Here is a 13,473-nt window from a genome sequence, read left to right on the forward strand (position 1 = left end):
TAAAAGAAAAACTAAAAAAATAAGACTCTGAACTCTAGGTTCATTTGCACAGGAAAGTGCCTATTATACAGACTGCAGGGATGTTAAGGAAAGCGTTTTACAAGATATCTAGAATTTAAGAAAGATTAAGAAATGAGAGGAGGTCATTTGGGTAATCCAGCCAGGCTAATTGCTAGTAGCTAATTGATCTAAGTACCTTATTCAGCTGTTTCTTGAAAGAAGCCAGGATAAACTTTAACAGGATAGCTACAGTAGGTAGCCTTTTCCAGATCTATACAACCTTTTGTAGGAAAAGAGCACCTCCTGTTTTCAGATTCAAATGCACTCGTACATAGTTACTAGTTATGTCCTCTGGTTCATATAAGGGACTTTTTCCAAATTGACTGTGCAATATATATGTTTTTGTATGTATGCTGTATGTAGCAGTGAATTGCATAATTTTAACATAACATTTTGCTACATTTTAACTAGATATCCTAACGATGTTTGCCATTATTATGGCGCTAGCCTTTTTTTATTACTCTTACAGACACTGCTGATGTACATGGGCACTGTAATAAATCCTTATAATATGCAATCAGCATATGGTACTTTAAATTAGCTTTCTTCCTGTGTCCATTTCCCATTTTCTGGCCACAATGGGACACATCAGACTGAACTGCATGATCATAGCAGTCGATCAATTAAATACCAAAAACTAAATGTGAATAAGTCTGCTGTTGGTGAAATTTCATTAAACTATGACATCATTGAAGGTGACTTGTAGGGGAGTATTAATATTGCAAAATAACCAAGAACTAAAATTTTGTTTCAGCTAAAAGTTACAAATTAAGGTACAGTAAGTGTCAAAATAATCAATAACCTGTTTTCTGAATGAAGTTTATATACATACTGAAAACACTGCTGCAAAATCTCCTACTACAATATAAACCTCCCCTACGCAAACCCAACATCACAATTGTGAGTGCCACACTTACTTGGTTTCCCACCATTTATCGCAGTTCAAAACTAGATGAACTTGTCATTAGTAAAATTGCTACAGGCTGTGAAAACCCTGTCTGTGTGCGTGAAACTAAAAAATGGCCAATGACCATGAACATTCCAGCTGAAGTATGTGCAGAAGCAAAATCACCAGCAGCTGTGAAGGGCAGTGCAATCTCACAGCTCACAAACTTTACAAGTCTAGACCTTCATCTCCTGTGCCCCAAGTTCAACTGGCCACTCAAGTGCAGAGAAAGGGGAGGCTGGTCTCCAGAGGCCAAGAAGAGGCCACATCATGAACTCTGCTTAAAAGTGCTCTACAATGTACTGCAACCGAGATCCTGAGAAAAGATCAATTCCAGGAGTTTGGTGAATTTGTCGTACTTATACTGGTGTAGTACATCTATACTCCAGTTTACCCTCCTGCTAAATTTTAAAGCATAATGAATAAGAAAGTTTAAAAAATATGAAAAATATTTAAAATAATTAGAGGGCTGTTAATGAGAGCTATGCATCGGATATATTCTCTGCATTTTATTATATTTTATTTTATATACTGTACAGGACTGTATTTGCTGTATTACTGTTTTCATCATTTAAACTTGATTTTTTATTTAAGGGAGGGGAATATGAGGGTATGAGAGTTCTGATTATACACGCTTTTGGACATAGAGGCTATGTCAAGAACCTAACTACAGTGTAAAACAGAAGTCTATTGTATATTGTATAGTCTACTGTATATTAGCTCCACCACCTAGACTCATTCTAAAACTGGATAATGACAGTTAACAGACGATTGCAATGCCTCCTCTGTCAGGTACCTATACACTCCATACTGAGGAATAACTAGCCTACTGTACATTGAACACAGTGAACTGGTAGTTACAGTTCCGGAGGAAAAACATATTCCCTTAAGGGTACTCATATATAGAAGCTACTTCAGTAATATTTCTGATACAGCATGTGAACAGAGACCACAAACTTGATCATAAACGGAAAAACACAATCCACTGGCTGAATCCTATAAATCTAGACACAGAGACATTAAGCCCAGAGGCTACCATATCGAGCTAATCATTAAATACAGGATTAAAAAAATGAAGCTTGTAAAATGTGAATATCTGAAGGCACTTTAGCAGCACTAATAAAAGAGTTCAGTGATGAACAGTAAGTTTTTCAAAACCTGAGTTAATTGATCATTAAAGCCTAGGTATCACTCAAATTAAAAACAGCTTTTCATTTACACACTGCATAATCCACATTCTTTACATCTTCTCAACTTGGAATAATGTAGGGTTAAGAGCTAAAGACCAACCATCACATGAAAAAGAACAATTATACCCATAGCTAATAATCCATTAAGAACACTTTAAATACCATTCTCATTTAATGGATATTGTTCTGGAAAAAATGTAGCTGTTAAAGTAACACCTTGAATGATTTTTAGCCATCTGGCAGGTCTGCGGGGATTTTAACCTGCACCTACCGCACTCATCCACTTTCGTTTCATGTAAAACTAAATAAAACTAATACAAAAATTTCAAGCCATGCAAAACAAAAAAGATTGTGAATGCGCTACTCATGAAATGATGCTATTACAGGAAATCTACTAATCTCTACTGCAACACCTGTGTTCTTCTCTCAAAGGCTGATAGTCCCAGTTTTAATGAAGCTTGACACTACCTGTAACATTACTGGCAATCCAATCATTCATTTTTATACAATAAAGAGCAGCATCCCTGGATCCAGCTGAAATCAGAAACTTTACAGAACATAATAAATTACAGTGAAGCTCATCTACTGTATAATTTTTCCATCAGGTTGTTAGTTTAGATATAACTCACATCTCCTCTCACCTTACACAATATGCAACATAGAGCAACTTTATCAAACCAGATCACACTGAGACAGCTATAAGAAGTAATGCAATTCACAATGTGTTTTTCCATTACATCAGCACCAAAAACAGTAGACAAAGACCCATATTAGGGGGCAAGCACTGTAAGAAATGAACAGGGTTCTCTCAGTTTATCCACCTCTAATACTGTTGTCAATGTTGGAGCTATACGATATCTATTCATCAAACTAGTGTTAAGAGTCAATGCAGGTTTTTCCAATTCCATAAATGCAAAACAATTAACTAGGAACATTAATTGCTATCAGAAAACTAGAATTGATCCCAACCCAGAATCATATAGCTACTAGCTAACTGTCAATACTTAATTTACTTCAAATTTCACCATATACAAGGGTCATTAAAGCAAAAACTGAATCTGCATCATAACTGTCCACCAAGCCTTGAGTTTCAATAGAAAACAGCAGGTTCATTAATGGAAACAAGCAAGAAAAAAAGAAAAAGCTGAAGACAACCCAGGAAGAAATCTCTACCAAACTGTATTATATAGCTAGGGTAGTTTAATGTAATACTTCATATTATATAGTGCAAAAACAAAAGGGACTAGAAGTTAGCCTTCTGATCGTGTTGTAAAAATATCCAATCAAACACAAAAATTTACTTTTGATTAAAACAGAGAAGAGCACATTAATCACATATTAAAAGAACACATGAAAGTAGAGTTCACTTACACTGCATTTCATTCTTATTGTGACTGCAACAATTTACTAGTCACTTCAAAGTAAAGAACATTAATTCTATCTCCATTTAGTATTTCCAAAGCCTTCTATGTGTGTGGCAACATGTAAATCTTCCTGAACTAAACATGAAACCATAGTATGACAGCCACCCAGGGGAAATAAAATCTTATGCAGAGACAACACAGTTTACATCTCCAAATAACAACATACAGATGTTATAAGGATCTAAACTTCAACTGAGAGCAAGCAGTCCATTAAAAACTTTTGTCTTAAAAGGATATTTGAAAATGCATTTCTCTCCTTCACAGTAAACTTGAGGGAATTTGTCAGATTCAGTAAATTTATTTTCAATGGTCTATACATAACATGGTCTCAATTTCTACACAAGTAAGAACATTAAAAAATATTAACCACCCATAAAGGAAATGAAGGTGAGAGGTTTGCCAAACTGTTTCAGAAACAGCACTATATTTCACAATCATTTAATTTAGATTTCCTTAACAGATCAGAACATGCTCAAAGTGAAATAAAACCACGTTCCAGTCCATTTATTTTGAGATGGTCCCTTCTCCCTGATGACTTTGAGAGCTAAATATCAGGTTTCCAAGGCTACCCAGCATGGCTGCTAATCATAGCTTTTGTTGGACATCCATTGAGCTCAATTTAAATGTCTCGGAGGCTATAAAACAGAAAATTGCAAGATTAAATCTGTACAGGCACCGCAAAGGGAAGTAAACTAGATTAAAAACTGACCTTGCACCGCAATGGTTAAAGATTAGCACTGCTCATTTCTGTAGCCTTAGGATAAATAAGAAATATAGGTGTCTTTGTTGTCTGCAAGAAGTACTCTTTTACAATATTTAACATCTTACATCCAAAACCAGTTTATTTATAAAGACATGTTTTCAAAGCAAGGTAAGTGAAAGACTCCTTTCATGTCCTAAGAGGGCACCAGTATAATCCAGAACAGCTGGGTAATTTGACTATATAAAACAGTATAGACGCCCCAAATGCAAAGGAAGTGACCTAATGCAGGACCATACTCTTCTACAGACCCATATCAATATGAGTTCATCTCAAGGCAGCAGTGTTGATACCAAACTATTCACAAGTCTGTTAGCATTAAAATGTCAAACACATGTACATCAGGAATCACATTTTCCTCAACTTTCAGTCAAACAGTCCTGATGATCAAAGCCAGGGGGCCCTGGGATAGAAAATAAGCTAAACTTTTTACCTTAAAACAGAAAAGAGCAAACTTTTCATCCAGAGGTATTTCTTCTGGGGGGGGGGTTAACAATTACCTCCAAACATCTACTTTCCAATTTTTTTTTGCTGCATTCGTTTAACCAAACTTAAAATAGTAGTAGCGAGGCGCAGCATAAAAGATGACATTGAAACTTCAAAAACCACAGCATCATTTGTTAATGGACACACCCTGTTACTTTAAACATCTTATTTTACAGGATACATTATTTTAAATTTTCATATACAAATAAAACATTAGTCTGTCCCACGTATGAGGAGTAAGCTGTGGTTCATACAGCCTGGTTTCTAAGATAAATAAAATGAAGAAAAATCTATAATTGTTTTTTTCCCCCCAGTTAAAACTTTTTTTTTTTTATGGAGAAGGGACTAACCTTCAACCAAGGTTTGAAATTTGTGACTACATGTTTGCTTCTGACTACTGTAAAGAAATCATTCAATAATTTGATCATTAAGATCTAACTATAAAACTTTGTCAAAAGTTGTGTATAAATTAGGGTTTGGCAGATTGACTCAAATGTTTGTGTTTTTAAAAGAGGAAAAGTGCTTTAAGCATTTAACTTGGCTTGTTTTAAGTCTGATTAGAGGATTTATTTAAGGCAAGTATCCTCCCACTTTGTGTGACATTTTCTTGAAACGTTGCGCACATTTATCAGAAAAGAAAACAAACATTGTTTCGGTGTACATCTCATCTTCAAAGGCCTTTCTAAAACACGTTTCGGTAGTTTAAGAAAAATTCAGAATTCCTACAGGATTTATGGATAGTATTAATGCTTCAAAAAAATAAATATTCTAGATGGATTTTAACCGAGATGTCATACAGGCTCAGCTGTTCTCAAGTGCATCTCTTCCTTAAATCCAATGTTAACTTTCATGTCTATCAGTCTCTATCATAAATCAGAGTGCCAGTGATATATGTGCTACACACAGAGGAAGCTAACCACATCAAAACTGGGACAAGATCAGGTGTTTTCAGTCCACCAAAAATGCATTTCATATGTGCTACAGAACCCCCAATTGTATCGCTGTGGACATAGTCCAAGAACCAACAGTGATTATCAGAGAATTACACAGCAAAAATTAAACTGAATGTAAAGATCTTAGGTTACTAGGAGAATCTAACAGATGCAGCAAGATGGACTTTCAGCACACTGAAAATTAAAAATACCCAGGGTTATGTAGTTCATTATGTAAGGACATAGGGAATATTTACCAATAGTTATATTTCACATTGAGTTTTTATATTAAAACTTAAAGTACAATTTAAAACTTATTCCTTAGACATTTTAAATGTACTTTCCTTAGATACTGTACATTTTAAGATTGTGTCATTTTGTGCATATCTGAGAACATCATAAATGCCAACTAATAAAATCAGAAACTGAAAATAGCCTGCTCACGTCTAATGAGTCACCACAGAAACATCAGGTTTTAAATTACATACCATTTATAGCCATGTTCACATTAACTATAAGCCCAGGGATTACTGAATCTTACTCAAATCATTGGACTATATACATGATAATGTTTGCAAACTTTTCTCCTCTGTCATATCTATTTCAACAAGATGAAAAAAGCTAATAACACCCAAGGAAGCTAGTTTGGTATGTCCAAAAAAACAAAAAAATAACCATTTAAAAATTATAATTAAACCCTTATTAATCATCTAATCCTTTTCCAAAATATCCACATCACTAGCAAGTAACACTAAACATTGATAAAACATTTGTGTATGGAAGCACACAATGACCGGGATTCTTCACACTGCATTTTCTTTAAAAAAAAAAACGTATTTTAGCTAATTAAAATCCTGTGGGTACACAGAGACACTGATTTTCAAAACATTACAAGAGCCTGAAACCACAGCCTGCCATTTAGCCAAGAGATGAGAGGTTGCCAGACAATAAAAGGCAGGCAGGCAACAGACCTTGTCTACCTGCATTGCTTTACTAACCAACCAAATGGCTGCCACTGAAAACAAAACATTGAAAGAATCCTTCAATGTTAGATGACCTCTCTCTCCTGCTCTTCCATTCTCTAGAATGTCCAGAAATGTTTTTTTCCACAAAAAAACAAATCTGCTTTCAAAAAGGACTTTTTTTAAAAGTACATTTTAGGTTTGGCCATTTTCTTTTGCAATGTCAAAATGATCTTGACAGGACTCTTCCAAATTGATCTTCTTCTAAAGAAAACTTAAATTATTAAACTTAAATAGCCATAAACTGTTGTATATGTTGTGTTGGCCTACGATATGGTCACATTATTTTTAAAAAAATAGGACAACCTAAAACAATTCAGAATGATGTGTACCAATTTCACAAAACACTAAGAAGCAGACATTGCAGATTCTCACACAAATGCATTGCAGGAGACTCAATTAACAGTACTATAGGGACAGATGCTTTTTCTTAAAAAAACTGTTTCATGTTAAACCCCTTTTACTGTTTTAAGTGAGAACTCACTCTGTGTATAACTTCCCTTTTCAAGTTTCTTCTCTTTAGGAAAATAATCCTCTAAAATAAAGATAACAGCAGTATTAAATCAATTTCTAGAAGTAGATATTTTTTCGCAAAGGCAGTGATCATTTAACTTCTTTTATGATAAATGGTAATGAGAAATCTGGCAGTCTACTACGCAGATATCAGACACTGCACTTTCACAATTATTTCAACCAGCACAGATCATAAAACACAATATATTCTTGACAAAAATAATGTATCATTATTATTCTGTGAAAACAGGCTGACTGCAGATGTACAATAAAATTACATCGTGTGTGGTACTGTATATAAAACCCCGCAGCAGTCGATTTTCAACTTGTAAAATGCTTGAAATCATTTCGTCTCCGCATGCCAAACCGTGTTAGATTTTTGCGGTGCCTGTAGAAGCGCTAAATCCATAAATCAAAAAGGATAGTTCTTAGGAGACCGGAATAAAATGACGTAATTAGTCCCTCTCTACCTCACTCGATTCTTTAAGATCTCTAAATACCGAACATGGTTAACCATGAAATATCTAAAAATTTAAATATTTTCAATGCATCTTTTTTAAAGATGATTTTTTCAATTAGTTGCTGCAAATTCGTAATCAGCTTTATTATGCTGTTGTCGTAGAGTATACTAGATTTTAACTAAACGTAATTAATCGTATAACTAGTATTGGAAGAATCAAAATGTTATAAAAGTTACGTTCGCTTCCAGTATAAGAAAAAAAGAGTCGTGAATATACAGTACAGCATTTCTTTTAAAGTGTTAAACACTACTTCCCTGCATTAATTCAAGCGAAAACTAAAATATACCACCTGACGTTTTCCTATGATAACAGCAGACAAAAAACGTTACAAACAGTAAAAAGGGTCTATTGACATGATCTGAAAAGCTAGAAGATGTGTTACAATAACAAATACAAGAGTTAGTGTAGTCCCATCGGGCTCAGATTCGCAGTGCTATTGTGCTCTCTGGGAAGGTCGGATTCAGATGACAATCAGCTTTCCACATCATCTAGTTTAACATATGTGTTAAGTGGTATTTGTACATATCACCACGATCTAAACAGATTGGAGCACAAGCTCCTCGTAATTAAAATAAATTTTACTTCCTTAATGAGAACGCTTTAAACCAATAATTGTGTAACCCAAAGTTTAGAGAACTACAAATGAACAAAAGGTTTAACTGTAATGATTACTAAGTATATACATATGAACGCAACAGAAAAATGTGGTGACAGGAGTTACAATACATAAATTGCCGATTTATTAGACTAAAAAAAAACTTCGACTACACAAATTAAATTGTCATGGGGCTATATATTTCACATACAAGTAACTTACGAAAGGTGCCATGGTCAGAGAAATTACGAAATAACATTTTAAAAGTAACTCTCAAGACGGTCGTTGAAATTAGTTGATAGGATCAAAGGCAAATGCGAATTTTGGTTTGTAATTACAAACCTGAAAAAAAACTTCAAACTAAGCTCTTCAGCAACTGCCATACACAGAAAAATGCTGTATTTTATTAACACGCTCCTTCTCGGGCATCATCGGGTATTAGGTTTTAAAAAGACGCACAGAAAGCAAAAACGAATCACAAGTGAGCGACCTGCACAATGCAGCTCAACCTTACAACTGTTCTCAATAAATAGAGAATGTTTCCTTGCAATCTGAGTCGCGTGTAATTACAATATGACAGGATCTCTCTAAGGCACTGACTTTGGCATTTTTCCCAGGACTTGTCACGTCAAGGAAAACTCAAAAACACCAGCAGCTACATAAAAAAAAATCCCAAACCAACAAATATTTAGCGGATGCCTTCCAACCTTGCCAAGCGAATACTCAGCCGGTATGACGTCCAATTTACAACCGCCCCCCTCCCAACTCCGTCCCTCACATACAGTATACATGTATACAGTAGTGTACGTTTCAGTACACAGTTCTTAACAACAATGTCACGCCACACCTAGCAACATCCGTTCCAGTACCAGATTAGGGTCTCCCAAGGCTGCGTACAGAGCTATTATATATGGCATAACATTTGTCTGACTGACTGCATCACAGCTTGCACCCTTAAATCAGTAGGCTGTATTTCTTTTGTTGCATTTCAGACTGAAAACTGGTCGGCTGCAGGCTATCGTAGTCAACTCTAATCTTGGGATTATCGTACGTAAACACAGTAGAGTAATTCCAGTTTCACAGCAGAAAGTTCTAGTTTTAAAAGACTAGAATTAAAAAAACACCAGTTTTACCCCCAGTTAAACCTTTCGCAACAAACTATCGCAGTTACTACAAATTGTTTCATATTTAAGCAGGATGGATGTTACAACCAGAAAGCAAAAAAATACTAAAAATAGATTTTAAACTGAAACGAAAAGTACATAAGAAAAAAAAACTTTTTTCCTAACAGGTGTCTGATTCTTTTCTTTATAGGAGGTGCTACTAAGCGTGTTACGCCGGGAAATACTTGCATAGCATTTAGTAGTAGCATTTTATAGTAAAAAAACGTTCCATACAAACACTTAGTTATATCAAATAGTATAACCAAAGTTTTTATCTGTACTTCATGCTAACGAGACTTTGCTCCAAATTACCTTAGAAGTCGTTAAAACGGGTCACTTCAAACAATACCTTGCGCGTGAATTTTCTATCACCTTTCCGAAGCCATTCTGAATGTTACAACACAGCTTCCAGGATAAAACTAACAAATCGAGGGCTTAAATGCGTAACTATCTCTTAAATCGACTAGATAATTTGTACACAAATCAAGGCGAAAGCAGTTCAAACACAAGTAAGAAAACAAAAGACATCGATTTGATATGATCATTGAGCTAAACAGATAATCCAGTGGACCAAGCTGAAGTCAATTTCATTGTAGATGCAGGTAAATGCACATCAACACCACAAACAAAGCCAACCAAACAATACCATATTTTAGCTAATCGATATTCTTAACCATATAGAACCAGGGACGTTCTTGTTCAATTATCGTAGTAGAAGGCGAAAAGGAACAGTATTGCTGTTTAATAGTTTACTCCCAATAAACAATATTGCCCCGATCTGCCATTACTACTACTTAATACTCTACAACCACAAAACACACGTAGTACACATTTATACCTGTACCTCAATATTTATATTATTTCGACCTCACACCTGCGAAGCGGCGTCCTTACCTCTTTTTGGTCTTGGGAAGCTTTCATGTAGGTGAAAAACTACTTTTTCCACAAAGTGCTGAATGTTGCTGTGCTCGGGTCCTCTGACGAACACCATCCAATCATGCGTAAAACCCTCCACGGTAGGTTTCTTTCTGACCTGGGCACGGTGTCCAAGCTCTAGCTTCACCTGAACTGCGCCCTACAACATTCGAATACAACGACAGAAGTCAACTTTACCATCGCTACAATCGCCACGGCCTGACTAGGACAATTTAGAAAGAGAACGATACGAATCGTAAGATAACATGAATACGCGTACTTACAAATAGGTACAGCCTACTGCACAACTACACATGAAATAATGAAAACGCGCAGAAGGGAACGCCACAAAAAGATAAACTATTGCAATGCAGTGATTCCCGAGCAAATAAATATTAAAATAAACAGTAGTCCCAATAATAATAATGCACATCATATCACACATCATATGTAATATAATATGAAAAGGAACTGTTTCACCAAAACCTGTTAAGACAATTTACTAAATCAGCATCAGTATTCAGATTCTTATATCGTTCTTATAACTAACCCACCTATCATAATGCATGACATTTTCTGAAGCAAATATCCTAGTTCTTGCAGCAACACTTACGTTATTTTTAAAACTTTGATTTAAAAAAATACCAGCCTACCACTACTTTTTTCGCAGACATGCTCTAATGCGTGAGAAATGCAGCATTCTAGACGCGCCTCTCAGCTTAACTAGTTGTACTGTACTTGTATAGAAATATGGCTGGAAATCTGCAGCACAAATAGGCTGAACAGTATCACCTTCTTAAAGCAAAACCGATATCGTACAATTTCACCAAGCATACAAGCACTAACCACCGGATACTTACCGAGCTGGCCATGCTTGAGGCCGCGCGTTAGTGCTATTTCATGGAGAATTTGGTTTAAATGAAAAGACAGAAGAGAGCAGAAGGTTGATGGCGGACATGGTCTCTTAATTGAACTCAGCCCGAGTTTCAAAGGCTGAGGAGTGAAGCAAGACGCATGCGCTGTTTCTGTGCACTGACAAGAGAGTCGCAGACATAACACAAAAAGGCGAACCAATGAAACGTGGTAAATGAACAGACAGCCAATGTCATGCAGCACCTAACTTACCCACATAAAAAGCCCAGACACTAGAAAGATTTCACTAGCTTGGAAAGCAAAAGAACGACCTATAATTGTACTATTACACTACCAACCAATTACAATAACAAGTAACTAAATTTAATTCGGTTATCGATCATGTGTTGTATCCGGTTTTATCACTAAAAAACTGCAACTTCGAATATGTAACAGATAATCTGAAAATAAATACATTATTGTGCACTTTTTGCCATCTTGACAGTCAATGAAGCGGTTTTTAAGAAAAGCGTATAGTAACTGCATTTGAAATCAAAGAATAGCAAAAAGGAGGCAAATTTAAAATTAATGGAGCAACTAAGCGTTTTGGCAGGGTGACTGTACCCAAGACCGAAGTACAGAAGTGTTTGTAACTTTACACTAGAATGAATAAAGCTTATGAAAACTCCACAGCCTTATAAGTTTTTTTTTTAATAATAACATGTAATGGCTTTTATTTATGTCGAACATGTTTACATTAATATTATGTTGTGGATAATTTGAATCTAATGCATGTATGAAAATATAGTGTTTGTGATTTTTTTAAAGAATAATTTAACGTTTGACTTCTGTGCATTAACTACAATCGCAGCTGAATTATATCTCCCCAGAATTTGGGAGGGATAGCATCACCCTTGCAGTGACGCTGCATTTTCTTGTCTTAATTCAGCTCCGAGGTTTGGACTTAATGTATCCGCGCTAAGGTGCGCCACTGGAATTATATGTATTTCATAGTAAGCATTTGAAAGGTGAAACAAGAGTTTTGCGGAATCGTAACAAATGAACAGAAGACTATATTCACATTAAGTTATGTTTTACTTTTATTGGTCACCATAGTAAAGAACGTGGCATGTGTATTTTAAAAATGGTCGAGTTACTCTTAAATCGTTTCGGAATTACATAGATTGAAATTGTATGCCTATGAAAAGGGAAAAGGTTTACGGTGGTCTCGGCTTGAATACGAGCTAATTAATACACATCAGTAATAAATTGACTCGGTAACGTTTTAGATCCATCAAAAATTATTCTAGAGAAGTTAAATAATGTGTCCATGGAGTGCGTTGTTTGATAACACAGGTGAGAACAAACTGCAAATATATTCAGGTCAGTACTTCACAGCGACCGACTTGGTATTCACCAACCTTGAAAAATGTGTAATAATACACATCAAATAGCAAGAGGAACCAGTAATACCTATTATAAGGAACGCTATAGACTGGTATATAGTACTATATGTATTGTACAGTATAAAGAGATTAAAGAGAAAAGTTGATGTGATCTTATATAATGAGCAAAACATTGTTCATCATCATCAAATATCTAAAAAGCAGATTTTCACCGGATCGTCTCTGAGTAACGAAAACGTAGGATAGGCAACCAATACGTTAATAACACAAAAAGAAAACATAAAACCAGCCCCGCATGTCTGGCAGAACATTTAACGGAAAAGGTGTGTCTAAAATACGGTTTAAGTTTTACTAATGTAAAACAAATCAATCGCAGAAAAGTGTCCATTATTCACAGCTGCTCGTACTTTTAATGGTTCGCGGTGACTCGGGCAGACCCAGGGCGCAAAGTAGGATTACACTCTGGAATAGTCAACAGTTTAACACTCTTGGACTGCATCTCTCTTACTTTACACAAAGAGCGAGATGGAGGAAAGCTTCGTACAATATTCAAACAACTGTGCGTGATGAATTTTGATAGACCAGATAAGACAAAGATACTGTGTTGTTTATTAGTGCTGAAGGTTGTTTGCGTGTACATTTAATTTTTGCTGAAGAAGAAAGCAGTGAGTCACTGTGCCCACTAGGG

The 13,473-nt window shown here is 35.5% G+C and overlaps 1 protein-coding gene across 3 annotated transcripts in view; it reads right to left on the minus strand.

Annotated features, from left to right (window-relative positions):
* Window positions 1–13,473, minus strand: part of mllt3 (MLLT3 super elongation complex subunit) — a 126,525-nt gene that overhangs the window by 102,728 nt on the left and 10,324 nt on the right. The window contains exons 1-2 of one of the 3 annotated variants that reach the window (XM_088632051.1): window positions 11,388–11,595; window positions 10,507–10,687 (exon numbers count right to left, since the gene is read on the minus strand). In XM_088632051.1, coding sequence (XP_088488177.1) covers window positions 10,507–10,687; window positions 11,388–11,399 — 193 coding nt within the window. In that variant the 5' untranslated portion in view covers window positions 11,400–11,595. Of the gene's footprint in view, window positions 1–10,506; window positions 10,688–11,387; window positions 11,611–13,473 lie in introns of those variants that run through there. The other 2 variants (XM_088632061.1, XM_088632071.1) reach the window with 2 other exon arrangements.

Source organism: Lepisosteus platostomus, chromosome 1 (genome assembly GCF_059453375.1).
Source record: "Lepisosteus platostomus isolate fLepPlt1 chromosome 1, fLepPlt1.hap1, whole genome shotgun sequence".
In the NCBI taxonomy this organism is placed as follows: Eukaryota; Metazoa; Chordata; class Actinopteri; order Semionotiformes; family Lepisosteidae; genus Lepisosteus; species Lepisosteus platostomus.